A 27932-nucleotide genomic window follows, 5' to 3' on the forward strand; every position below is an offset into this window, starting at 1 on the left:
ACCACTAAGAACTGAGAATCTTCTATCCATTCAATCTCCGAGCGAATGTTTCAAAGTGGCCAAGTGAGATGCCTCCACCAGGAGCCTCCCAAGTAACCAACCGGTCAATAGCAATAGCAGTTAGACTTATATACCGCTTCATAGGGCTTTCAGCCCTCTCTAAGCGGTTTACAGAGTCAGCATATTGCCCCCAACAATCCGGGTCCTCATTTTACCCACCTCGGAAGGATGGAAGGCTGAGTCAACCCTGAGCCGGTGAGATTTGAACAGCCGAACTGCCGAACTAGCAGTCAGCTGAAGTAGCCTGCAGTACTGCACTGTAACCACTGCGCCACCTAGGCTCAAACATGTATGTTTACCTGGGGCCTCTAAGCATCATTCTTTTCTTCTTTTCTTCTGGGGGGCAGGAAGGAACCGTCTGGGGCATTTAAATCTTCCTCCCCTAGTAAGCCATCATCAACTTAGTCTATTGACTAAAATTGATGAGGATGTTAGAAAAGTTGTGGTGGATGAGCCTAGACAAATGAAATATGGATTTTAAAGGAAGGAGGAGGAGGAAGAGGGGGAAGAGAAGAGGAGGAATAATTAAGGGGGGGGGGCAGGAGATTTATAGCGGTGTTAAACCGTGTTGTTTTCTTGCATCTGTTGGAATGCAGACATGAAGGTTTTGGAACAAGCCCTTGTTTGTACTAGATGTTTTCTGCCATGGAAATGCAGGCGGGGTTGTAGAACGGCAAGTGAGCCAAAAGGACACAAGGAAGCGTTGAAGTAGACCAACCGACGGGGGACGGGGACGAGGGCTGTGAAAACAAGCTGGACGGGCGTTGACCTCAGCTATCCCCAAAATATCCCTCTGGGATTTTCTCCCCCTTTAGAGCTCCTGGTTGAGAGGGAAATGAAAAGGGGGTTTGTGAAAAGTCTTTACCAAAGGAAACTTCGAAGCATCTGGAAAAGAGAGAAGAGGAGCTTCTGAATGACATGTTTACAATGCCCACGTCTACTCTGGCCATCATCATGCTAACACAGGCGGGATTGTTCACATGTTAAAAGACGACACCAGTGTTTTGCGGTGGCTTCTGATGGCTGGTGGCTACTAATCACATTTATGGAAGTCTTCTATAAATCTTATTTGTCTAATTTAAAGAAGACTATAAGAGGCTCAGTGGCTAGGACGCTGAGTTTGTCAATCAGAAAGGTCGGCAGTTTGGCGGTTCGAATCCCCAGCGCCGCGTAATGGAGTGAGCTCCCGTGACTCGTCCCAGCTTCTGCCAACCTAGCAGTTCGAAAGCAGGTAAAAAATGCAAGTAGAAAAATAGGAACCACATTTGGTGGGAAGGGAACAGCGTCCCGTGCGCCTTCGGTGTTGAATCATACCGGCCACATGACCACGGAGACGTCTTCGGACAGCGCTGGCTCTTTGGCTTTGAAACGGAGATGAGCACCGCCCCCTAGAGTCGGGAATGACTAGCACATATGTGCAAGGGGAGCCTTTACCTTACCTATAAGTTTCTTCAATCTCATCAATGCAAGCATGTAGAGTGCAGTTTCTCTGCACCAGATGATCCCTTGGTATCTGGGACCTATTTTTAATGCAAAGTATGTTAAAATATTTGCATATTTCTCTTTTGGGAATGTAGAGTTCGACAACAGAGTTCCCTAAACTTCATACAGGCAGGTGGGAAACTGCTAAAAGCAGTCAAAACACTGAACAGAAAGAAGAAAATGTCAATGGTTGAAATCAAGGATTCTCAGCCTTGTCGACTTCACGAATGGGTTGGACTCCCACTCCCAGAATTCCCCAGGGAGACGCCCAATGTGATTTGTTTCCAACTCTGGGACGATACGGGATTGAGATTTTAATTTGGCCGATCCTGAATCAGACACACCAGCTGCGATGGGATGATCTTGCTCTCCTAAAGTTTACATTTCCCCTCCCTAATAAGGCCAAAGGAGGTTAATTCAAGTCCTGTACCACACATCCCAGCTTATAACATTTGCCAAGTGAAGCCATCACTCCCCTAAACGGAGTTTCTCAGCTGCAAAATATTTATCTTCGCTATATTAATATAAAACTTCCTCCAGGACACAATGAACAGAGGGCTGAGCTCAGCCAAGGGGATAAACAGAACGCTGGCCTTTTTGACTTTAGGGACAAAAATCTGTTTCTTTCCGCCACTCCGATATAGGATTCCTTTAATATTTGCAAGATGCAGCTCGTCAGCCTAAATGTTCTCCTTTCAATAGGCACATAAATACATCATCTCAAAAGGAAACTTTGGGGAGGGGCGTAGCCCTTCTCTAATTCCCCTAGAGAAAAAATGCTTTCTACTTGAGCCGAGGTGGCGCAGTGGTTAGGGTGCAGTACTGCAGGCCACTTCAGCTGACTGTTATCTGCAGTTCAGCGGTTCAAATCTCACCGGCTCAAGGTTGACTCAGCCTTCCATCCTTCCGAGGTGGGTGAAATGAGGACCCAGACTGTGGGGGCGATATGCTGACTCTGTAAACCGCTTAGAGAGGACTGAAAGCCCTATGAAGCGGTAGATAAGTCTAACTGCTATTGCTATTGCTACTTTGTTGGCGTCCTTCTGCTCCACTCTCACTTCTTCCACTTAAAGACTATGTTGAAATCTCCTTGGTCTTCTCCGTCTCCCTTTCTCCTCCAGGTGACTCAACTTACCCTATGCTCTCCCCCCACCCGCTTTTTGTAAATCATTTCTAGCCACCCACCCACCCCGGCATCTTTACTTTCTCAACCATGTCCTTCCTTTTATTTTCAAAATGTTTTTTTTAAATTTTTCATCTCTTACATACAGTTATAGGTATAAATTCACATAGTTAATTATTCTTATTTATCACTTTTAGACATTTAATTTTCCATATAAAAGGTTAAGGTACGTATATATTCTGGGTTGCTTTGCTTAGTATACCATAAACTTATTTTGTATTATCACTACCCCGCTTTTTCTTTCTTTTCTCCCTCCCTCCCTTCTCTACTTCCTTCCTTCCTCCTCTCCTTTTCCTTTACTTCTTCCCTTGCCTCTCCCCTACTCCTCTCTTCCTCTTCCCCCTACTATCCTCTCTCCTTCTCTTTCTATCCCTTCCTTCCTTCCTTTCCTCTTCCTTCCTCCTCTCCCTCCCTTTACTCCTTCCCCTGCCTCTCCCCTGCTCCTCTCTTCCTCTTTCTCTTCCCCCTCCTACCCTCTCTCCTCTTTCTATCCCTTCCTCCTTCCTCTCCTTTCCTCTTCCTTCCTTCTCTCTCCTTTCCCTTTCCTTCTTCCCTTCCTCTCCCCTACTCCTCTCTTCCTGTTCCCCTTCCTACCTTCACTCCTTCTCTTTCTATCCCTTCCTCCTTCTTCTCCTTTCCTCTTCCTTCCTTCTCTCTCCTTTCCCTTTCCTTCTTCCCTTCCTCTCCCCTACTCCTCTCTTCCTGTTCCCCTTCCTACCCTCACTCCTTCTCTTTCTATCCCTTCCGGACTTCCTCTCCTTTCCTCTTCCTTCCTTCCCTCTCCCTTCCTCTCTTCTCCTTTTCTCCTCTCTTCCTTTCCTTTTCTATTATTGTTCAACCATGTCCTTCCTAAAGCACCCTAGATCCTTGAACCATGCCCCTCTATCTCTTCCTCCACACCATCTTCTTCTTGTGCCAAATCCATCATTGGATGTTGGCGATCATGTTGGCAATCCTCTTTTGGTCAACAGCCGCATGAAAAATGTGCTGCTGAGTTTTGTCCAAACCGGTCCTTTCGATTTTGAAGCCACCATGTTCTTCTTCTGCCTGGATCTCCTTTGCCTTCAATCTTTCCCTGGAGGATTAACGGAAGGATGCTGCATTTTTCTGCGTGTTGCATCACATGTCCAAAATAGTCTAACTTTCGCTTTTTAATGGATTTGATGATTTCCCTTTGGGAGGAGGGAGGGAGAAAGAAAGAAAGAGGGAAGGAAAGAGGGAAGGAGGGAGGGAGGGAAGGAAGGAAGGAGGGAGGGAGAAAGAGAAAGAGGGAGGGAAGGAAGGAGGGAAGGAAGGAGAGAAAGAGAAAGAAAGAAAGAAAGAAAGAAAGAAAGGATGGATTGACTTTTCAAGGTTGACGGAATGGAGCAGAGCAAGGGAGATCTCTGGAGGCCACAAGGATGAACATGGCAACAGGGCCCTTCTTCCTTCGCCCAGGAAGTATCTTCTGATCAGCATCTTCCAGGAGCATCTGATGCGCACAACGGTTTGAGCCCTATAAATATCAACAGAGGGGGGCGCTCCCGCCACGCTTCATCATTGGGAATGCTCTCACATCTTCTTCCAGCAGCTTTTTAAGAAAGATAATATTCACGCCTGGTCTTTTTCTGCAGCTAGGAAGACCAGCATGGTGAGAACTTCAATCCGTTGACCATTCCTTCGTTGCCCAGAAACAAGCCAGGGCCAAGTTTGAGGTGACAAGTTTTCCTCCCGGCTGCTTTGGATGGCAGATTCATGAATATCCTGGCATAGTTGTGTGAAATCTGCCGGGTGGGAAAACTGGCAGGGGTCTTAGGTAGCTAGAACTCTGCCAATTTGCGGAGCACCTCCACGTCTCACCACAAGAGGGCGCATTTGGACAATATGTTCTTCTAGGACTGTGTTTCTCAATCTTGGCGACTTTTAAGTCCTGTGGACTTCAACTCCCAGAATTCCCCAGCCAACTGACTACCCCACTTTTTCTTTCTTTTCTCCCTCCCTCCCTTCTCTACTTCCTTCCTTCCTCCTCTCCTTTTCCTTTACTTCTTCCCTTCCCTCTCCTCTACTCCTCTCTTCCTCTTCCCCCTCCTACCCTCTCTCCTTCTCTTTCTATCCCTTCCTTCCTCTCCTTTCCTCTTCCTTCCTCCTCTCCTTTCCCTTTCCTCCTTCCCCTGCCTCTCCCCTGCTCCTCTCTTCCTCTTCCTCTTCCCCCTCCTGTCCTCTTTCTATCCCTTCCTCCTTCCTCTCCTTTCCTCTTCCTTCCTTCTCTCTCCTTTCCCTATCCTTCTTCCCTTCCTCTCCCCTACTCCTCTCTTCCTGTTCCCCTTCCTACCCTCACTCCTTCTCTTTCTATCCCTTCCCTCATTCCTCTCCTTTCCTCTTCCTTCCTTCTCTCTCCTTTCCCTTTCCTCCTTCCCCTGCCTCTCCCCTGCTCCTCTCTTCCTCTTCCCCTCCTATCCTCTCTCCTCTTTCTATCCCTTTCTCCTTCCTCTCCTTTCCTCTCCCTTTCTCCTTCCTCTTAAAGTGACTTTACCAGATCCTGTTTTTGTTTTGTTTTTTTGGTGAGAATTCAAGAGTCACAATTCTTGCTTGATTTGTAGGGAAATCGGCTCAGGATACAGGAAGGGGCATCGAAATGAGGAGTCCCTTCATAGCTGAAATTCAGGGGACGTTTCAAATTTATTTATTTGTATTATGTATTGCCTAAGGCTAGGCCTTTGAGGCAGTCTGGACCACGAAACCAAAAACCAACCAGGAATGCTAATATTACGATCCGACCTTTATCAAGAATGGTATCTCTTCCTTTTGACTCTTTCCAGTGTGATGGCAGCTGACTTGACAGTTGCTGTATCATCTTCCAGTTTTGAGTGTGGGGCCTTCCGAGCTGATGCCCCTGCCCGAGATATCAAAACATCCAGGAGGCCATATTTGAGTCTCATGGGAAACCAAAGGCCTCTCCATTTCCCTCTCTCGGCAAAGAGCCTTTTAATGTCCTTGAGCTTTGTTTGCAAGGGAGCCAGTTAAGAGATGGATTGGCGTCAACATCCCAGCTTTTATCACGGGGCGTTAACGCATACCTGACAACTTCAGTGTTGCGTGTCATTTTCATTTCTTTCCAGGTCATTAGTCCCAGATTCTGGAGTTTCCATTCCTTGGTCTCCGGAGTGGCAGGGAGGTTGAGTGTTTGATTGGCATTTGGGCATACACCGCATTTATCTTTTTTCATTAGTTCAGGACTCAAGAGGGTTAGCAGGCGGAGAAGCTGTTATGCTTATGGTTATTGGTTTATGTCCTGCCTTTATCATTTTTTATAAATAATTCGAGGCACTGAAGACACACAATATTCCGTCTTCCTCCTATTCTCCCCAGCAAACAAATCCTGTGAGTTGGGTGAGGGGGAGACAGAGTGATTGACACAGGGGTGGGTTCCTGCCAGTTCTAACCTCTTCTATAGAAGAGGTTCCACAAATCTACAGTGCCGTTTAGAACCGGTTCCAGCTCCCTCCCCCCGCCCGTCCGCACATCATCAAGATGAAGAGCGAGAGGAGGAATTCTGGGAGTTGAAGTCCACAAGTCTTAAAGCTGTCAAGTTTGAACACCCCTGGGGGTTTTCTTTTCTAAAGGGTTAGGGGTGCAAGGGTCTTGTAACCTAACAGCTTTAAGACTTGCGTGCTTCAATGCCAGAGTTCCTGAGCCAACGTGACTGGAGGAGGAATTCTGGGAGTTGAAGTCCACAAGTCTTAAAGCTATCAAGTTTGAACATCCCTGAGGTTTCTTTCTCTAAAGGTTTAGGGGTTCAAGGGTCTTGTAGCTTGACAGCTTTAAGACTTGCACCCTTCAATGCCAGAGTTCCTGAGCCAACATGACTGGAGGAGGAATTCTGGGAGTTGAAGTCCACAAGTCTTAACGCTGTCAAGTTTGAACACCCCTGGGGATTTCTTTTCTAAAGGGTTAGGGGTGCAAGGGTCTTCTAACCTGACAGCTTTAAGACTTGCGTGCTTCAAATGCCAGAGTTCATGAGTCAACATGACTGGAGGAGGAATTCTGGGAATTGAAGTCCACAAGTGTTAACACTGTCAAGTTTGAACACCCCTGGGTTTTTTTTCTAAAGGGTTAGGGGTGCAAGGGTCTTGTAGCTTGACAGCTTTAAGACTTGCACCCTTCAATGCCAGAGTTCCTGAGTCAACATGACTGGAGGAGGAATTCTGGGAGTCGAAGTCCACAAGTCTTAAAGCTGTCAAGTTTGAACACCCCTGGGTTTTTTTTTCTAAAGGGTTAGGGGTGCAAGGGTCTTGTAACCTGACAGCTTTAAGACTTGCGTGCTTCAAATGCCAGAGTTTCTGAGCCAACATTTTGGCTGCTAAGCAAGAGCGTTGTTAAGTGAGTTTCACCACATTTTACAAGTTGGTCACGCCCACCCAGTCACATGGCCGGCAAGCCACTCCCACAAAGCAGGCCACACCTACAGAAGAGGTTCTAAAAATTTTGAAACCCACCACTGGATTGGCCCAAAGTCACCCAGGCATCTTTCACACCCAAAACAGAACCAGGACTGACAACCTCTCGGTTTATAGCCCGGTGCCTCTGCTCCGAGAACGAAGTCTAATTCATTAATTATCAGAGTTGTTAGGCTGCGTCCTCCAGTGATGATCCAACTGACTCAATCGTCCCATAAAAACCAACCTCCCAAAGCCACCATTAGCAGGCAGGGCAAAACAAAAGGGAAAACTCAGCTCTTTTCCCTCCTAAATTAAAAATAACAAATGTATTTAGTGTCACAACCCCTGGTATGCCCAAATATGGGAGGAGGCCTACTGCTTCCATTCTCTGTCCTTCAGCTCATCACAAGAGACCATCCAGACAGAAACCCAATATTTTTACTGTTGCCTTTGTTACATTTGTGTTGTATTTGTGCTGATAAATAAATAAAGGGAGACTAGTATAGATGTATTTCAAGCTATTTAGCTCTCATCAGCTAGCCATACCCTTACTGGGATTAGAACCTGTGCTGTATTACCTCTTAGGCAGATGTGTTAACCACTAAGCCACAAGGTTCTCCTCCTTTATTTCCTTGACACTAAATACATACCTATTTCCCTGTCTTAGCTGATAAAGGAGGAGAACCTTGTGGCTTAGTGGTTAACACATCTGCCTAAGATGTAATACAGCACAGGTTCTAATCCCAGTAAGGGTATGGCTAGCTGGTGAGAGCTAAATAGCTTGAAATAGATCTATACTAGTCTCCCTTTATTTATTTATCAGCACAAATACAGCATGCATATATCTATATATCTATATATCTATATATCTATCTATATATCTCTATCTCTATCTCTATCTATCTATCTATCTATCTATCTATCTATCTATCTATCTATCTATCTATCATCTATCTATATATCTATATCTATATCTATCTATCTATCATCTATCTATCTCTATCTCTATCTCTATCTCTATAATCTATCTATCTATCTATCCATCCATCCATCCATCCATCCATCCATCCATCTATCTATCTATCTATCTATCTATCTATATACATACATACATACATACACAACCTGTACAATCTTGAAATGTCCTTTCTATAAAACCAAGAGACAGGGGAAGCATCCATCACCAGCAGTTGAAAGCTTGCTTGTTAGGGGATGAGTTTATTGAGGAAGATCCAGAAGGAAGACAGAGGAAGAGACTGCAGATAGGTCCTCCCAGAAAGGGGATATGTATTTATTTATCGGTTACTGTGATTGGCACCATTTATGCAGACTCCAAGCATCTTATGAATAATAAGCACGAGATTAACGCACAAAATGGCAACAACAAAAACAAGCAGTTCTTGAAATCTCACAATTCAAGCAAGAGGGCCTTCAAGGGAGCCTCAAGGCTACTCTGTGTAAGGTAAAAGTAAAGGTTCCCCTCGCACACACGTGCTAGTCGTTCCCGACTCTAGGGGGCGGTGCTCATCTTCGTTTCAAAGCCGAAGAGCCAGCGCTGTCCGAAGACGTCTCCGTGGTCATGTGGTCGGCGTGACTCAACCCCAAAGGCGCACGGAACGCTGTTCCCTTCCCACCAAAGGTGATCCCTAATTTTGCTACTGCTTTCAAACTGCTAGGTTGGCAGAAGCTGGGACAAGTCACGGGAGCTCACTCCGTTACGTGGCGCTAGGGATTCGAACTGCCGAACGGCCAACCTTCTGATTGACAAGCTCAGCGTCTTAGCCCCCGAGCCACCGCATTCCATCCAATTGCCCATCGTTTTTAAGCCATGGCTTGCTTGTAGCCTCGCAACCTGGGCAGGCCACGATTGCCTAGCTCAGGTCTTAAAGCTCCAAATTATGGTTTATAAACCTGGTCAGCTTAATATAACGAGTTCGCCACGCTGTCCTTTGCAGATCACGAAGAACAGGACTTTATTCTTCCACGGTGACGTCTTCGGACAGCGCTGGCTCTTCAGCTTTGAAACGGAGATGAGCGCCGCCCCCTAGAGTTCGGGAACGGCCAGCACTTATGTGCGAGGGGAACCTTTACCATAACCGCAGTTGATCTATAAGATGATCTTAGACCAGGCTACTGCAGCTGTGGCTGCGGCCATTGTTACCTTCTTTTCGAGTTGCTAAGTCAGGTTCTTTTATAGTCGAGTTCACCGACCTCCCGTGAGAAAGCATCTCAGGAAGAGAAGACAGCCAGCTCTTTTCCGAGGGGGAGGAGCTGAGAAGGGAAGCCACCTTCTTCTGGTACCTGCTCCTCATTTCCTTAGCCGATCTGTAGAGACTCCCCACCAGACAGTAGCAGATGGGGTTCAGGCTGGAGTTGGTGAGGCTAAGCCATTGAGAAAAAGCCCGCAGTTGCAAGGCCAGAGGAGATGGCTCTTCGTCCCTCAAGGACTTGGGGCCGTGGAACTCTATCCAGATGTCCACCAGGTAAAAGGGCAACCAGGAAATGGCAAAGAGCAGGACCAAGGCGATGACCATTTGAGCCACCGTCCGGCGGATCTTCAGCCGGGAAGCCAGCAAGTTCTCCTTCAAGGCGCTGCCATCTCTCAGGGTGCCGGTGGGCCTCCAGAGCCGACGGACGGTCAAGAAGCAGATGACCACGTTGAAGGAGACCGGCAGGCAGTAGAGAGCGCAGAAGAGGAAGACGTTGTAGCTTTGCTTGAGCTCTTCCCGGGGCCACACCTCGCGGCAAATGGGGAACACCAGCGGGACATCGTCGGCGGGCCCCACCCCGATCTCGTCTCGCCGGTTCGTGAAGACGAGGGGCATGCAGATGCCCGAAGAGAAGACCCAAATAACCAGGATGGTGTTCAAGATCTTCCTGTGGGTGAAGAAGGATCGGGCTCTCAAGGGGTTGTGCAGGCTGTAATAGCGGTTCACGCTGATCAACCGTCAGGCTGAGAATGCTGGCGGAGACGGAGAGAGCTTGGATGAAGGGCGCCGCCCTACACAGCAAGTCTCCGTAGACCCAGGCCTTGTAGATCAGGTTCCCCGTCGTGATGGGCATACAGATGCAAACCACCATCAGGTCGCAGATGGCCAGGTTGATCAGGAGGCTGCGGGTGGCGTTCAGGCTGGGCATGGCGCCCCTCCGCTTCCGAGTCAGCATCCGGAGTGACAGGGCGTTGCCCACCAACCCCACCAAGAAGGACGCCAGGTAGAGGAGGGCGAGGCTGAGGACGAGCGGATCTTCGTCGAACAGGAAGAGCAGTTTCTCTACCTCGGGCCCAACCCAGCCCTCTGCTCCCGTTGGGCTGCCCGGGACCAAGGGAGGTTGGGTGGCATCGTCCACGGCTCCGGCTGCTCCCGAGAACGGAGAGGTTCATAGCTGGTGGAGACGACATGGGTGGGAGGGAGAAAGGACATGGTTACCACCTGGACGAGCCGAGAAGGAGCTACTGAGGTTTGGAGGGAGAAGAGCAGAGGTTTCAAGAGGAAGGGAGAGAAGGAAGGGTTCCTGCCCACGAGGGATTTTGTTTTTAAATGAAAAGGTGGGACGTCAGCTAAGGAAGCGTAGCAAATCCTGATTAAATGGTTTTTCTTTCTTCAGTGGATGGGAAGTTGTCTCCAGAGGTTGTGGGGGCTCCAAGGCTGGAGGTTTTAAAGAAGAGATTGACTGTTACTTGTCTGAAAGGGTACAGGGCTTCCTGGCTGAGCTGAGGGTTGGACTAGAAGACCTCCAAGGTCCCTTCCATCTCTGTTATTCCTTCCTTCCTTCCTTCCTCTAAAAGATCTTTCTTTCTTCCCTTTTCTCCTTCCTTCCTTCCTCTTTCCATCCTCCCTCTTTCTGCAAAGTGTAATTATAATTTCACACATTCTTTTTTCTGACTTTCCCCAGCACAAGAGCACAAGATCTCACAAATTGACAGTCAGAGGCCCCAGATTGCAGCTTGTGAATCCATTGATAAAACAAGAGGCTAAAATTCTTCTTTCTTTCTTTCTTTCTTTCTTTCTTTCTTTCTTTCTTTCTTTCTTTCTTTCTTTTTCTTTCTTTCTTTCTTCTTCCTTCCTTCCTTCCTTCTTCCTCCTCTCTCCCCCTTCCTTCATCTTTCCTTCCTTTTTCTTTCTTTCCTTCCTCCTTCCCTCCCTCCCTCCCCCTTCCCTTCCTTCCTCTCTCCCCCTCTCTTCTTTTTCCCTCCCTTCCCCCTTCCTTCTTCCTCCCTTCTTCCTTCCTTCCTCTCTCCCTCTTTCTTTCTCCCTCCCTCCCTTTCTTTCTTTTCTTTCTTCCTTCCGTCCTCCTTCCCTCCCCCCTTCCTTCATCCTTCCTTCCTCCCTCCCTCTCTTTCTTTCTCCCTCCCCCTTCCTTCTTCCTCCCTTCTTCCTTCCTTCCTCTCTCCCTCTTTCTTTCTCCCTCCCTCCCTTTTCTTTCTTTTTCTTTCTTCCTTCCATCCTCCTTCCCTACCTCCTCCCTTCCTTCTTCCTTCCTCCCTCCCCCTCTCTCTTTCTTTCTCCCTCCCCTTCCTTCTTCCTTCCTTCTTCCTTCCTTCCTCTCTCCCTCTTTCTTTCTCCCTCCCTCTTTCTTTTCTTTCTTTCTTTCTTTCTTTCTTTCTTTCTTTCTTCTTTCTTTCTTTCTTTCTTCTCTTCCCGCAACTACTAGAACAGGAGGTGGGGAAGGCATCAGCTCTCTGAATTTCTTGAGGGGGAGGACAGAATCCAACTATTGGAATATTCTGTGCTGCAGCCTCTTTTCCAACTGCTAATCCTTTATTTCCAAACAATAGCAGTAAACACTCGCTGCCTCCCTCCCTGCCTGCCTCCTGAATCTCTGCCCTTGGAAAGAAATGAACTTACCTGGAGCAGAGGCGGATCTGGCAACAAGGGGACTCAGGAGCCTCACTGGAAGATGCCTGCAGCAAAGCAACTGGGCTCCCTCGTATGCCTTCCACACTTCCACACTTCACTGAAGCACAGCAAACGCTCTTCACGCGTGCAAGTGACAGCCCCCCCCACCGACCCCCACCGAGCCGGTCATGGATCTGCAGCCCTCCAATTTTGCCTCCCCACCCAGCAAGTCATAATTTCTCACTTGGTCATCTCGCCCTGCCACAGCTCACAATCGGCAACGATTGGATGCACACAGAAACACTCACACGCCCGGGCCACCCCCTTCCCAGCACGCCTGTCCCAAACCACCACAAAAAAGATGCCCAGGTTTTAATGTGTGCCAGGAAAAGCAACCCTGAAGGTTATCTCATCTATCTTGTCTCTCTTATTCTCTGGTCTTCCGGAGACAGAGTGGGACCATTCACCTTGGCTTGCCCTGTGTGTGTGTGTGTGTGAGAGAGAGTGTGTGTATAAACACACAATCCTCAGTTGGGACACTGCACACATGAAGACACTTTCCTTGAAGGCCCTAAGCCACAAATGTAGATCCGTGGTGGGATTTAATTTCTTTTTACTACCGGTTCTGTGGGCGTGGCTTGGTGGGTGTGGCAGGGGAAGGATACTACAAAATCCCTGTTCCCTTTCAATCAGCTGGGACTCGAAGGCAGAGAATAGAAGGGGGCATGGCCAGCCAGAGATGGTATTTGCCGGTTCTCCGAACTACTCAAAATTCCGCTACTTGGTCTCCTTTCTTTTCTGCTTTCCTTTCCTTCTCCCCTTTCTCTTCCCTTTCCTTTCCTTTCCTTTTTCCCTTTTCCTTCCTTCTCCCCTTCCTCCTTTCCTTTTTCCTTTCCTTTCCTTCTCCCTTTCTCTTTTTCTTCCTATCCTTTTCCTTCCCTTCTTTTCTTTTTCCTTTCCTTCTCCCCTTCCTCCTTTCCGTTTCCTTTCCTTCCTTCTCCCTTTCTCTTTTCTCCTATTCTTTCTCCTTCCCTTCTTTTCCTTTTTTCCTTTCCTTCTTCCCTTTCTCCTTTCCTTTTTCTTTCCTTTCCTTTCCTTCTCCCTTTTCTCTTTTCTCTGATCCTTTGCCTTCCTTCCTTTTTTCCTTTCCTTTTTCCTTTCCTTCTCCCTTTCCCCTTTCCTTTTCCTTTTCCTTTCCTTTCCTTTTCCCCTTTCTCTTTTCTCCTATCCTTTCCCCTTCCCTTCTTTTTCTTTTTCCTTTCCTTCTCTCCTTTCTCTTTTCTCCTATCCTTTTCCCTTCGCTACCTTTTTTCCTTTCCTTTTTCCTTTCCTTCTCACCTTTCTCCTTTCCTTTCCTTTCCATCCTTTCCTTTCTTCTCCCCTTTCTCCTTTCCTTCCCCCCTTTCTCCTTTCCACTTTCCTTTCCTTTCTTCTCCCCTTTCTCTTTCCTTTCCATCCTTTCCTTTTGTTTTTTTTCTTTCTCTCTTTTAATCCGGCATCTGCAACATATTGCTGGACATATTTTCGGGCTTTGCTCTGTTTAGGAAAAAGTGGTCATCGCACAGGAAGGAGAGAGGTGGAATGTGAAAATGCTGCTGGAGAATTATGAAAAGCTTCTGGGAAGTATTTTATTTTTTTTGGTGTGGGGGGGTGGTGGGTGGCGGGGGTCTGGCGTGGCTGACCAAAGAGCTCAGCCTGGACTGTGAATCGTTTCATCTGTTTGATTGGCCGGGAAGTCTGGAGAGAGAATGCAAAATTCTCCGGCAAGCAGAGCGTGGGAAAGGAGCAATTTAAGAGGAACAGGGGAAATTCTGCATCAACCCCCCTCCCACTTTTCTGAGAGCCAATATGTTCTGACAGCTCATTTTTACTTCTCTGCGCTTTGAAATGTATTTGGCCTTCCTTTTCCCCCCCTCTTCTTCTTGCATCAGGGGCCCTTTTGGCCCTCCATCCCCACCCCAACCCCCTCCCTGCAATCCTCAGGCATTAGCATCACAAATTATTTCTTTAGCAGAGCTGAGAGAGAGAGAGAGAGAAAGAGAGAGAGCTGTGGAGGACTTGCTGGCCGTGTCTGCTTTCCATAAGTGGTGGCCTTTTGCCTGCTGAAAAGGTTTTTATCTCTGGGGGGAATAATAGCTACGGGGCGACCACAATGGCCTCAGAGGCCTGGCTTGGCTTGGAGATGTTTGCTTTTGAATGGCTCGGACGCCCAACTCCTGAATGGCTGGGTGGTTTATAAATAAAAACCATTCTCTTCTCCCCTCCCCTCCTTTCCCCTTCCCCCTCTCTCTCTAATTATTATCTATCTATGTAATATATCATCTATCATTTATCTTCTGCTATACCCTTCATTCTCTCTTCTATCTATCTATCTATCTATCTATCTATCTATCTATCTATCTATCTATCTATCTATCTATCTATCTATCTATCTACCTACCTACCTACCTACCTACCTACCTACCTTCCTACCTACCTACCTACCTACCTACCTACCTACCTATCATCTATCTATCATCTATCGTCTATCTATCTAACATCTATCTATCATCTATCATCTATCATCTATCATCTATCATCTATCATCTATCTATCATCTATCTATCATCTATCGTCTATCTATCTAATATCTATCTATCTATCTATCTATCTATCTATCTATCTATCTATCTATCTATCTATTCTATCTATCTATCATCTATCTAACATCCATCTTCTATCTAACATCCATCCATCCATCCATCCATCCATCCATCCATCCATCCATCCATCCATCCATCCATCTATCTATCTATCTATCTATCTATCTATCTATCTATCTATCTATCATCTATTTATCTATCTATATCATCTATCTAACATCTATCGTCTATCTAACATCTATCTATCTATCTATCTATCTATCTATCTATCTATCTATCTATCTATCTATCTATCTATCTATCTATCTATCTATCCTCTCCCTCTCTCTCCCTCTCCCCTCCTCTCCTCTATATCATCTCTCTCTCTCTCTCTCTCTCTCTCTCTCTCTCTCATCTTTTCATCTATCCTCTATTGATTGTCTGTTTGTCTGTCTGTCTGTCTGTCTGTCTGTCTGTCTATCTATCTATCTATCTATCTATCTATCTATCATCTATCATCTATCTATCATCTATCTATCATCTATTGTCTATCTATCATCTATCTAGCTATCTAGCTATCTACAGCAGTGTTTTTCAACCACTGTGCTGCGGCACACTAGTGTGTCGTGACATAGTGTAAGGGTGTGCCGTGGGAAAAACACCTTATATATAGTCAATATAGGCACAGAGTTAAATTTTTTTAACATTTTCTAATGGTGGTGTGCCTCGTGATTTTTTTCATGAAAAAAGTGTGCCTTTGCACAAAAAAGGTTGAAAAACACTGATCTACAGTATCTATGTCATCTTTTCATCTATCCTCTATTGATTGTCTGTTGTCTGTCTGTCTGTCTGTCTGTCTGTCTGTCTGTCTCTATCTATCTATCTATCTATTCTATCTTAATCTATCTATCTATCTATCTATCTATCTATCTATCTATCTCATATCATCTCCTCTCTCCCTCTCATCTACCTAATTACAATTGATTGTAGAGTTTTCAAAACCCGAAGACCAACAGCATCTCTCCTGGGAACTTACAGAGATGAGGAGGAATCTGTTGACCAAGTATTCCTTTTAAGCCATCTCAATCTGAACTATCCGCTGAAGACAATTGCTCTCCTCCCCCACCCCACTCTCCCTCCCTCCCCCCCCAGTTGATATGAGTTTAATGGACACAAGAAGAACATCCCATCTGATTCCTCTCCTTCCCCCCAGCTGGGTTCTGAGCAGAATCTGGCAGAAGGAGGAAGCTTGTGTATAGCAGGCAGGCAATTGCAGGCTTTATCCTCAGCGCTTGGAGAGAAGTTGTGGGAACGCAGCGATCTGGAATTCCTTTCGGATCTGATCAGAGTCTTGATAGGGACGCAGTCCAAGAGTAAATGTCAATTACAATGGGAAAAATTGAAATTAAGAACGTGTTTCCTTTCTGCTTTCGCTCTTGTCCAACTCCAATGGCCGGTTTACCACTTTCCACTTGGCCAAGCTCCCATTATGAATGTAACCACTTCATCTGGACACAGCACAACGCTTTGACAAAAAGGGTAAAGATTTTCCAAACTGGAAAAACAAGAACAAACCAACATTTTTAGAAGAAGTTGCTTGCCTTAGGCGTGAAAGTCGGCTGGGTGACTTTGAGTCAATCACCAGGAGATGGTGAGTTCTAGTCCTGCCTTAGGCATGAAAGCCAGCTGGGTGACCTTGGGCCAATTTCCAGGAGATGGTGAGTTCTAGTCCTGCCTTAGGCAAGAAAGCTGGCTGGGTGAGCCTGGGCCAATTTCCAGGAGATGGTGAGTTCTAGTCCTGCCTTAGGCAAGAAAGCTGGCTGGGTGAGCTTGGGCCAGCCCATCTTGCTCAGCACTAAGAAGAAGAAGAAACCCCTTCTGAAAAAAACCTTGAATGAGCCATAACTGAAGAGGAGAGAAAACGTTTGAATGGCCTTGTAATATTATTCCCAGCCTGCAGATGGCGCCATTGGGCAACTTAAAAATGTCTTTATGGAAATAAATAAATCTGACAATTCAACCAGTGATGGATTTCCCAGAACTAAGTCACTTCATTTCTCCTTTTTCCATCCTTGTCCAATTGGCACCGTTTGTGATGAAGTAAAAGAGAGGTCCCAAAAAATCCAACTTCCTATCCTCTGAATTTCTCCTGCTCTCCTTGATTAGGTTCCATTCCTTGTCCTCAATCTCATTCCTAACCTGGATTTTTATCTTCCCAGGGTTCCAGAAAAACCCATCCTTCTAATGTTTGTTGTGAACCAGAGACTGGGCTGCCATTTGTCAGAAATGGGGTAGGGTCTCCTGCTTGGGCGGGGGTGGGTGGGTGGGGGTTGGACTAGATGACCTACAAGGTCCCTTCGAACTGTTAAATTTCGGTGATATCCTTCACATAGCCAGTGAAGACCTTGTTAATCCTAACTCTCTCTTGCTGGTTGAGTTAAAAACCTGTCCTTGTAATCTTTTTTTCATCATATTTATGCTCCTGTCCTTTGTAGCCACTGAATTATATTCACCGAATTTAGTGTCACAACCCCTGGTATACCCAAATATGGGAGGAAGCAGACTGCTTCCTTTCTCTGTCTATCGGCTCGTCACAAGAGACCATCCAGACAGAAACCCAATATTTTTACTGTTGCCTTTGTTACATTTGTGTTGCATTTGTGCTGATAAATAAATAAAGGGAGACTAGTACAGATCTATTTCAAGCTATTTAGCTCTCATCAGCTAGCCATACCCTTACTGGGATTTGAACCTGTGCTGTATTACATATTAAGCAGTTGTGTTAACCACTAAGCCACAAAGTTCTCCTCCTTATCAGCTGAGCCAGGGAAATAGGTATGTATTTAGTGTCAAGGAAATAAAGGAGGAGAACCTTGTGGCTTAGTGGTTAACACATCTGCCTAGGATGTAATACAGCACAGGTTCAAATCCCAGTAAGGGTATGGCTAGCTGATGAGAGCTAAATAGCTTAAAATAGATCTATACTAGTCTCCCTTTATTTATTTATCAGCACAAATACCACACAAATATAACAAAGGCAACAGTAAAAATATTGGGTTTCTGTCATGATGGACTCTTGTGATGAGCCGATTGACAGATAATGGAAGCAGTTAGCTTCCTCCCATAATTGGGGCTTACCAGGGGTTGTGACACTAAATATATACCTTCTTCCCTGGCTTCAGCTGATAAGGAGGAGAGCCTGTGGCTTAATGGCTAAGACGTCTGCCTAAGATGTAATATAGCCCAGGTTCGAATCCCAGGAAGGGTATGGCTAGCTGATGAGAGCTAAATAGCTTGAAATAGATCTATACTAGTCTCCCTTTATTTATTTATCAGCACAAATACCACACACACACACACACACACACACACACACACATATATATGTTGTATTTGTGCTGATAAATATATATGTATGTATGTACACACACACACATACACACACACACACAGTATAGCTAAGGTAAACAAGGAGGAGAAAGCAGGACAGGTGGGGCAGACAAAGGCACACCTGTTGGCAGGCCAGGTTCTCTTTGCACAGGTTGGATGCTGGAGGATAAATGATATTTGCTTTGTTCCGCCGAGTGAGATATCTCCCCGAAACCCTTGGCGTGGTTCCTCTAATCACAGCGTCGACTCAAAGATCCGGAGTATGGCATGACAAAAGTGGCTGTGTATTCTCTCAAATTATCAGCGACTACTCTGGCATTTTACTCCTAGCAGTTAGACTCAGCTATAATTATACACCCACGGTTAGGAGCCAACCCCGGAAAAAATCTAACTCAACCCAAAGCTTCGACTGGCAGATTTTTCCAAGTCTTGAGCAGTCATTAAAGAGAATCCCCTAATCCTGGAGATTAAGGACTTGTGTGAGAAGACGCCTTTTGTAGCTGGGAGTCTGATTCCCCCCCCCCCCAGAAGTGCTTAAAAATGGTATGTGGGAATTAATATGATGCCCTCAGGGGATGAATTTGGGCCTCACATTGAAGGTGTATTATCTCTAAAGGGTTTAGAGATGGTGGCCAAAATTGTTTGAGCTTTTCAGTAATAATTGGACGGAACAGCCAACACTCCAGAAGACAGGCTCAAGATACAGAGGGATCTTGGCAGACGTGAACATTGGGAGCCATCTAAGAAAATGAAATTCAAGGGTGAAAAAAAAGTCAGGTTCTACATTTGGGCAAGAAAAATGAAATGCACAGGGACAGTATAGGTGGTACCTCGCTCAATAGTTGTAACTGTGAGAGGGATCTTGGAGTCCTGGTGGACAACCATTTAAATAGGAGCCAGCCGTGTGCAGCAGCTGCCAAAAAAGCCAACACAGTTCTAGGCTGCATCAACAGAGGGAGAGAATCAAGATCACGTGAAGGGTTAATACCACTTTATAAGGCCTTGGAAGGCCACACTTAGAATATTTGCATCCAGTTTAGGTCACCATGAAGTAAAAAAGATATGGAGACTCTAGAAAGAGTGCAGAGAAGAACAACAAAGATGATTAGGGGACTGGAGACTTAAACATATGAAGAACGGTTGCAGGAACTGGGTAGGTCTAGTTTAATAGAAAGAAGGACTAGGGGAGACATGATAGCAGTCTTCCAATATTTCAGGGGATGCCACAAAGAAGAGGGAGTCAAGCTATTCTCCAGGGCACCTGAGTGCAGAACAAGAAGCAATGGGTGGAAACTAATCAAGGAACTTAGCACTAAGAAGAAATTTCCTGACAGTGAGAACAATGAATCAGTGGAACAGCATGCCTCCAGAAGTTGTGAATGCTCCAACACTGGAAGCTTTTACGAAGATGTTGGATAACCCTTTGTCTGAAATGGCACAGGGCTTCCTGCCTGAGCAGAGGGTTGGACTAGAAGACCTCCAAGGTCCCTTCCATCTCTGTTATTCTATTAAACGAAGCTGGCTCGAGACTCAGAGAGTGCAGAAGAGAATCAAAAGTTTTGTGCGTGCCTTCGTAACCTCTTTTTGATCTCCTTAGGAGTTCGTTGGAAGTTCTTTCACTATTGAGATCTCCGTGCCTGGCCTATAGTTCTCTCCACCCTCTCTTCGTAGGCTAGAAGATCCACAGAGACAGGATCTCCCTAACTTTCTTGCCACGTTCACGTAGAGCTTTGATATTTCTCCATCTCCTCCTTTTAAGTCTACCGTTGAAGGAGAAGATCAACCAGCCGCTAAGGAGACGATTGACTTGAATTCCCTGTATCAACACCTTCCCCCCACCCCACCCCCATCCCTCCTTCCGGTCTTCCCCTCGGGAACAAGGATGTGTGGGTCAAGAGAACCAGGATGTGGTTGTTCAGGTTTTTTAAATTTGGCTTCGAAAGACAAGGATGTCCGTTCTATTGTGATGGCGCATTTGACCACAGCATGAAGCGCAGGTGAGACAGACGTCGCAATATTGACTCTGCTGGTGGAACAAATGAAGGGACCACATCAGAAACGAGATTGTGTGGATCGTGAGGGCTAATCTTTTCCAGACTGAGTGCCCAAGGTGCGTGTGTACGTGTGTGAATATGCGTGCCCGAACCCCCTAAATGCACCAGCCCACGGCCCCCCTGCACACGACCCGTCCCCGCGCATGCATGACAGAGTCCCAAGGGAGTGGGCGGCATACAAATTTATTAAACTAAACAACTAAACTAAACCCGAAGACCAGAGGGCTGGTGGAGGTGCACAACACATGTGCAGTGGAGCTGAATGGGGATGATGGGTCACATGCCGTCAGAGAGGGCATGCGTGCCACCTCTGACATGCGTGCCATAGCTTCGGCATCACGTTTATGGGAGATGCATCCAAGGAAAGAAAGAAAGGGATGATTTCTTTCTGGGCAGGGCCGAAATCCATTTGTGGTTTTGGGTTTGATTCAATATTAGGCACCCAGATTCCCAGCAGCCAAATGAGCACGATATCCAGCAACAAATAGCAATCCCTTCCAACTCTGTTATTCGGTTAGTCCTCAACTTACGACCGGAGTCCAGCCCCAAAATCGATGCTGCTAAAGTGAGACGGTTGTTAAATGAGTTTTGTCCCATCTTATGCCTTGCCTTGCCGCAGCTGTTAAGGGAATCCCTGCGGTTATTAAATGAGTAACCCGGTTGCTAAGTGAATCCGATATAGAGCCGAGGTGGCGCAGTGGTTAAAGGCAGCACTGCAGGCTACTTCAGCTGACTGCAGTTCGGCTGTTCAAATCTCACCGGCTCAGGGTTGACTCAGCCTTCCATCCTTCCGAGGTGGGTAAAATGAGGACCCGGAGTTTACTAAGTTGGAGGAGGGGTGTTGTATTTTAAGGTATTAGGATTGTACATGTATACTGCTATTTTTTCTTTTTTATGTATATTGAAATGGAATTATAAGTACCATCAACACAAAAGGGATTTTGCTCAGAAACTGAAACACACCAAGTGAATGAGAGGAAGAGTGGGAAGCAGAGGAGAGAAGAAAGATAGGAAGAGAGGGATAGGAGAGAGGGGGAAGGGGGAAGATGAGGTGTAGAAGGAGGAGTGGTAAGGGGAGAGAGGAGAAGGAGAAAGGAAGGGGAAGTAGAGTAGAAAATGATGGAGGGAAGACAGGATGTAGAAGAGTTGGAAGCAGAGGAGAGAAGAAAGATAGGAAGAGAGGGACAGGAGAGAGGGGGAGGGGGGAAGATAAGGTGCATAAGGAGGAGTGGTAAGGGGAGAGAGAAGAAGGAGAAAGGAAGGGGAAGTAGAGTAGAAAATGATGGAGGGAAGGCAGGATGTAGAAGAGTTGGAAGGAGAGGAGAGAAGAAAGATAGGAAGAGAGGACAGGAGAGAGGGTGAGGGGAGAAGATGAGGTGTACAAGGAGGAGTGGTAAGGGGAGAGAGGGAGAAGGAGAAAGGAAGGGGAAGTAGAGTAGAAAAGGATGGAGGGAAGACAGGATGTAGAAGAGTGGGAAGCAGGGGAGAGAAGAAAGATAGGAAGAGAGGGACAGGAGAGAGGGTGAGGGGGGAAGATGAGGTGTACAAGGAGGAGTGGTAAGGGGAGAGAGGAGAAGGAGAAAGGAAGGGGAAGTAGAGTAGAAAATGATGGAGGGAAGACAGGATGTAGAAAGGGGGAGGAGAGAGGGGGAAGAAAGTGTCGGATAAGGTATAAATATGGTGTATGGAGAGCAGAAGAGCCAATAACTGGGTTTTTTTCCTCTCTTTGGTAGTTGATGGTAAGATGAATTGATGTAAGTACTTAATAATACAACATGATATTGACCAGTAATAGTATACATGTGATTATATGCTATGAAAATGGAAAATAAAATAAAAATTCTATGCAATCTTCATTGCAAAAATGTATTTCCCCCCGCCCCTTCTTCTAACGTTGTGCTCATGCGCAGATGGTTTTTGCACGATGAAGCCGCAGTAATGCCGGCAGCTACTCACCCCTGCCTTAAGACGGTCACTGTTGCAAACTGTTGTAACTCAAGGACTACCTGTACGTAGGAAGCCGCATGGCCCAGTCTTCGTCTCTACCGTTGAGTTGCCACACTGAGCTTCGGAGCGACCAGGGGAATCAAGAAGGCAGTTGAAGCCTTCGAAGTCTTCACAGAGGGAAAGATGCATTCCTGCGGCCAGCTTGCGACGGTCTCCAACATCTGGAACAGTTCACCCAGCTGGAATTTGAGTTCCTGCAGTGAGAAAGGGCTTGAGAGGAGGAGGACCCCCCCCGTTGGGTTTAATGGACAAAGAGCATCACCTTTGGAGGCCCAAGTCCCCACGTCCTTCATAGAAGGAGATTTATCCCAGAAGGGTTGATGTCCAGTTCCAGGGAGGGTCATCTGATGGTGTCAATGAAACCACGGTGATTGGCAGGTGATTGGACATGAGAACTGGGGAGGGGGTCAGGTAGTGATAGACGATGGAGATGAGGGGTGGGTGGGTGAAACAGCAGGAGGGGCTGTATTGGAATGGAAAGGCTGGATAGCTGGTCTGAAGACCTTCTGCTTTCTCGTTGATGTTCCTCTTCAGAGGAAAATCACTCATGAAAACTGCTGTGTTGCAGTGGTGAGATTCAATTTTTTTTACTCCCGGTTCTGTGGGTGTAGCATGGCTGGGTGGGCGTGGCTTGGTGAGCGTGGCAGGGGGAAGGATACTGCAAAAATCCCCATTCCCTCCCCACTCCTTCTGGAGTGGGGTTTGCAGAGAGGGGGGAGGAGTGCAGGCTCCCTGGCGCTCTCTGAACTTGGTGGTTTTCTTGGGTTCACCGACAAATGCGCTCTCGACAAAAGCGCACCGACAAAACCACGGCGATAAAACCACAATGTCGATAGCGCGCCGACGAATGAGCACAGAAGTGCGCCAACAACAGCGCGCCGACAGAAGCGCGCTATAAACCTAACCCTAACCCTAACCTAACCCCTAAACCTAACCCTAACCCTAACCCTAACCCTAAACCTAACCCTAAACCTAACCCTAACCCTAACCCTAACCCTAACCCTAACCCTAACCCTAACCCTTACCCTTACCCTTACCCTAACCCTTACCTTAACCGTAATGGTGCTTCTGTTGGCACTCTTTTGTCGGTGCACTTCTGTGCTCATTCGTCGGCGCGCTATCGACGTCGTGGTTTTATCGCCGCGGTTTTGTCGGCGCGCTGTTGTCGGGCGCACATATGTCGGGTCACAGTTTTCTTGCAGATGTTTCATGACCCAACTAGGAAATATCATCAGTGCTAGAAGGGAGTGGGGTGTGCAAGGAGGAGGAGGAGGAGGAGGAGGAGGAGGAGGAGGAGGAGGAAGGAGGAGGAGGAGGAGGAGGAGGAGGAGGAGGAGGAGGAGGAGGAGGAGGAAGAGGAGGAGGAGGAGGAGGAGGAGGAGGAGGACTGTAGAGTCCTTGAGTTTATTGGGAAAGGTTGACTGTACCCAACAAGAATCCATAAGATGTTCCAGATCACAACAACGAAAGGGGTAATTGGGGTCAAACAGCTTAAAACCAGTTCAAGATTTAGACTTTTGAACCAATCCAGAGAAGAGGAGAAGGCACAGTCCTCATAAATAAAATGAGATCCCTCCTATTATTTTCTGGAAGCCCCAACCCCACTGCTTTTCTCTCCCCCACACTTGACAAGAAGGCTGTTGACTTTGCAGCTTCTAAAAACCCTTCAGATTATTGATGCCTGCAACGGGCCGGAGGCCATGCATAAATTTAAGACCCGGAGGAATGGTTTGCATCCTTATTCGGAGTAGCCTCGTTCCTTGTCCTTGTTCAACCTTTCCCCCCCCCCCAAAAGCAGCCACAAAAATGTGTCTTAAGTTACACACGAGTATAAAAAACACATGCCGTTCGCAGACCCCAGCTGGAGAAATGTGAAACTGGTGTTCGAACTCCTGATGAAATTTCTCCTGGGATGGAGAATTCCGTGGTCTGTTTAAGGCTGTTACTCACCGAAGACTCCAGCCCGGGCACTTTGGAGGGGGCAGGAACCACAACGGATGTTGCTTCCTTCATCATTGTTGGCTCTCGGCCCGGCCTTCTAATCTTCCAAGAACCCAAGATATAAACATCCTGGATCTTCAAACAGGTGAGTTGTTGCCAGTAGCCCGAGGCACATTAGAGCCGTATTTCTCTGTCCATCAAGCCTTTGCCTCCACCCTTGTTTTTCACCGCAACTATAAACCACCTCATCCTTAGCCAAGGTGGCGCAGTGGTTAAATGCAGCACTGCAGGCTACTGCTAGATCAGCAGGTCAGCGGTTCAAATCTCACCGGCTCAGGGTTGACTCAGCCTTCCATCCTTCCGAGGTGGGTAAAATGAGGACCCAGATTGTTGGGGGCAATATGCTGACTCTCTGTAAACCGCTTAGAGAGGCCTGAAAGGCCTATGAAGCGGTATATAAGTCTACTGCTATTGCTATTGCTATCCTACCTGTCAGAGATCAAGACTTGGGTCCTGTCCGTCCTTGAAAAAGCTACCAACTGTCCATATCAAGGGGTGTTGCTCTCTTAACCAGAAACGATAATGGGGAAGGGACAATTAAAATCCTTCTGCTTCTCAGATTTCAGCTGTAGGTTCAGTAGCCAGAGAACTGGCATCAGAGTCAGACAGTGAGGAGGGTTGGGGAGGAGCATGGGCCAGTCCTGGAGTCTGGGGAAGGCTCGGAAGAGGGGTCTGCGTCAGAGGCAGAGAGGGGGGCCAGGGCCATCTGACAGTTATCAGCTGCCTTCGGAGCCAGATATCAGTGAAGCAGAAGAACAGCTGGAGCCTGTTCCCAGTGTGTGTATGCGCAGAGCTGCCAGGAGAAGGGAAGAGCTAAAGAATAGGGGTCGACTTGGGAGGAAGGCCACAGGTGGACAGTGAATGGCCACTCCCAGAGGGAATAAAAGAGGAGCGAAAGGGGGGTGGGATTTTGCAGGAAGCAATTCGTTCATTCAGTCGTTACATTTGTTCCAGGAGTGTGAAGATCTGTCCCTGAATCTCAGAGACTCTGTGCCCAATCTTTCCTTGCACAGCACCTCGTTTGGGAAAATATTCACATGGCAGCTTTCCAAGCTTAAATAAGGTCTGTGGTCATAAATATTCCTTTGAAAGATGGTTTGCCAGGCCTTGCTGAATGTGAATGAGAGGAATTCACATTTGTTTAATAAAAGGGGTTTTGTCCGAAGCAGACTCTGCCTCCCGAAGACCAGACAAGGAACAATGGATGAAAATTGAACGAGGAGAGATTCAACCTGGAAATAAGGAAACATTTCCTGACAGGGAAAACAATTCACCCATGGAACAGAAGTTGCCTTCGGAAATTGCGGGAGGTACATCCCTGGAAGCTTTCAACAAGAGACTGGACTGACATCTGTCAGAAATGGTGTAGGGTTTTCTGCTTGGGTAGGGGTGGGGGTTGGACTAGATGACCTACAAGTCCCCTTCCAACTCTGTCATCTCTTTAAGAAACCTAAACCACACCACTCATGTAACAAGGGATCTCAGGCCAGTTTTGGGAACACTCCCTGTTTTGCAAAAGTGTGAATAATCTTTGTGGTTAGAGGGGAGAGAAAAAGGAAAACATTGCCTAAGACACAACGGGGGCTGAGTTGCCAAGGGCAGAGAGGAATCAAAGGGAATTTTGCACATTTTTTGTTGCCAATCCCATTTGCAACCTGCTTGTTACCTGCTTTGGAATATTCCTGCTGAGCTACAGAGCCTGTAAAATCAGAATTTTTTTTAAAAATGTTTAATTCTCTTAAGAAAAGAAAACTATTTGGCTGTCTGCGCATTCTTTTCTTGCCTCAAGAAACGTGCCTCTTTTCTTGCTCTGTTTTCCCCCCTCCAAGAATTAGAATTAGAATTAGAATAAGTTTATTTATAGGCCGCCCTTTTCCCTGAGGGGACTCAGGGTGGCTAACAACTTATATGGGAGGGGATACATACAATGACATATAACATAACATGTAATTAAAAGAATAAACAACATTCATTCAGCATTCGGGTGGGGGCGAATTATAATCTTTACCCCCAGGCCTGACGGGATAGCCAGCTCTTGAGGGCTGTGCGGAAGGTCTGAAGGGTGGTGAGGGTACGAATCTCCACGGGGAGATCGTTCCAAAGGGTCGGAGCTGCTACTGAAAAGGCTCTCCTCCGCGTAGTGGCCAGCCGGCACTGGCTGGCAGATGGCACTCGGAGGAGGCCTAATCTATGAGATCTAATGGGTCTCGAGGAGGTAATTGGCAGAAGGCGGTCTCTCAAGTACCCAGATCCACTACCATGAAGGGCTTTGTGGGTGGTAAGAAAGACCTTGAAGTGCACACGGAGACCAACAGGTAGCCAGCGCAGCTCGCGGAGGATAGGTGTTATGTGGGCAAACCGAGGTGCACCCACAATCACTCGCGCGGCCGCATTCTGGACTAGCTGAAGCCGCCGGATGCTCTTCAAGGGCAGCCCCATGTAGAGCACGTTGCAGTATTCCAGCCTAGAGGTCACGAGGGCCTCTAAGAGCACAGGAGCATCAAGGATGGATGTTTGGGATAAATGCACCCTTGAAATCTCTGTGACAGGCAGATCTACAAGACGGGTCTCTTTGGATGTGAGTTCCAGGCATTTTGAAGCGGTTTTCCCAGGTTAGAGTTTCGTCTGTGTCCCCGACGTTCAGGAACTTAAATCATCCGTCAGGAAGAGAGATGTTCATGGGTTCTCCAGCTGTGGCCTTCTCCATCTGGTTTCTACATTTCTCTCCGAGGTCCCAGCATGGAACAAGGGAGGTCTTTCTAGCAGCTTAACAACATGACGATGCATGAGCCATAACGTTCTGCCCCATAAGTGTGAAAGGTTCAGAGATCAACCTATGTTGGGGGGAGAGGGGGAGAAAAACAACCACCATTAACCCAGCTCAGCTTCCTTCACACCAGATCTACAACACATGTGGAAGTAGGAGATTCAAAAGGTCTGCTCTTCAGGGACTCTTGAAAGTCACAATGCTCAATGGATTAATGATGTGTTGTGAGAAACCAACCAACCAAGGCTTAGTCAGGAAGCGGTGGAAAAACAAGCTATGGCTTAAAAATCTCTTCCAAGTGAGGAGGTGGCACCCCAAAATATCTGTTGTCTAGCAGAAGTCCAGGCATGTTTTCTTGGCAATCATGCTCAAACCTTTTTAGCTAGGCTTACTATTTCATCCGACTTCCCCAACTTTGTCCATTTCCAAATATGTTAGACTTCGCTTCCCATACAGGCTGGGGATTATAGGAATTGAAGTCCAGGACATCTGGAAAACCTCTGGTTTCCAAAAGGTGAATGCACTCTGATTTCCAACTAATGTTGTATCTGAAATTCTGGAGCTCAAATTTCCATTCTGAGAGGTTCCTCTCAATTTTGTTAATGAGGCGCCACTGATGGGCTGTGAGGACTAATGTTTCCAAGATTGATCTGCTTCTAGTAATATCTTCTAGTTCTTGCAGGACACAGCGATAATATCCATAGGTGTCACGTAAAACCATAATGGAAGGATGTCCATCCCAATGATGCAAATTTTAAGTCACTTCACTTGCATAATGATGTCAGGGTGGACACGCTCCTGCCCTTTAAATTTCCATGACCATCTTTGATAACCATCCATCTTCTCCACAATCTTCTGCTCTGTCATCTTCATCCCTCAATCGGTGAAGCATAGCTGGTTTTCTTGATCTTCATCTGCTTGAAGGACACACTCAAAATATGGGAGCTGGTGTAAACAATTTTGTCTGGTTTCAATAACACTGACTGATTGGTTCTGCAATCTGTAATATTCTAAGTGAACATTTCCAACTTCCTAATTCAAAGAGATTTTCCTCTCATTCTTTCTCAACCTCCCATTCTCACAGCTCCTCAAAAGGTGGGTGAAATGCAGC

At 46.7% G+C, this 27932-nt stretch overlaps 1 protein-coding gene across 1 annotated transcript; it reads right to left on the bottom strand.

The window, feature by feature from the left end:
- Positions 1 to 9263: 9263 nt before the first annotated feature.
- Positions 9264 to 27542, bottom strand: LOC106553331 (QRFP-like peptide receptor). The gene is given in 3 exon segments (XM_087729217.1): positions 9264 to 10085; positions 10087 to 10499; positions 27236 to 27542. Coding segments are annotated over 3 exon segments (1542 nt in total).
- Between the last annotated feature and the right edge of the window lie 390 nt (positions 27543 to 27932).

The sequence above is a fragment of the Thamnophis sirtalis genome, unplaced genomic scaffold (assembly GCF_051295495.1).
Source record: "Thamnophis sirtalis isolate CommonGarterSnake01/CBP01778 unplaced genomic scaffold, rThaSir2_p1.2 scaffold_14, whole genome shotgun sequence".
In the NCBI taxonomy this organism is placed as follows: domain Eukaryota; kingdom Metazoa; phylum Chordata; class Lepidosauria; order Squamata; family Natricidae; genus Thamnophis; species Thamnophis sirtalis.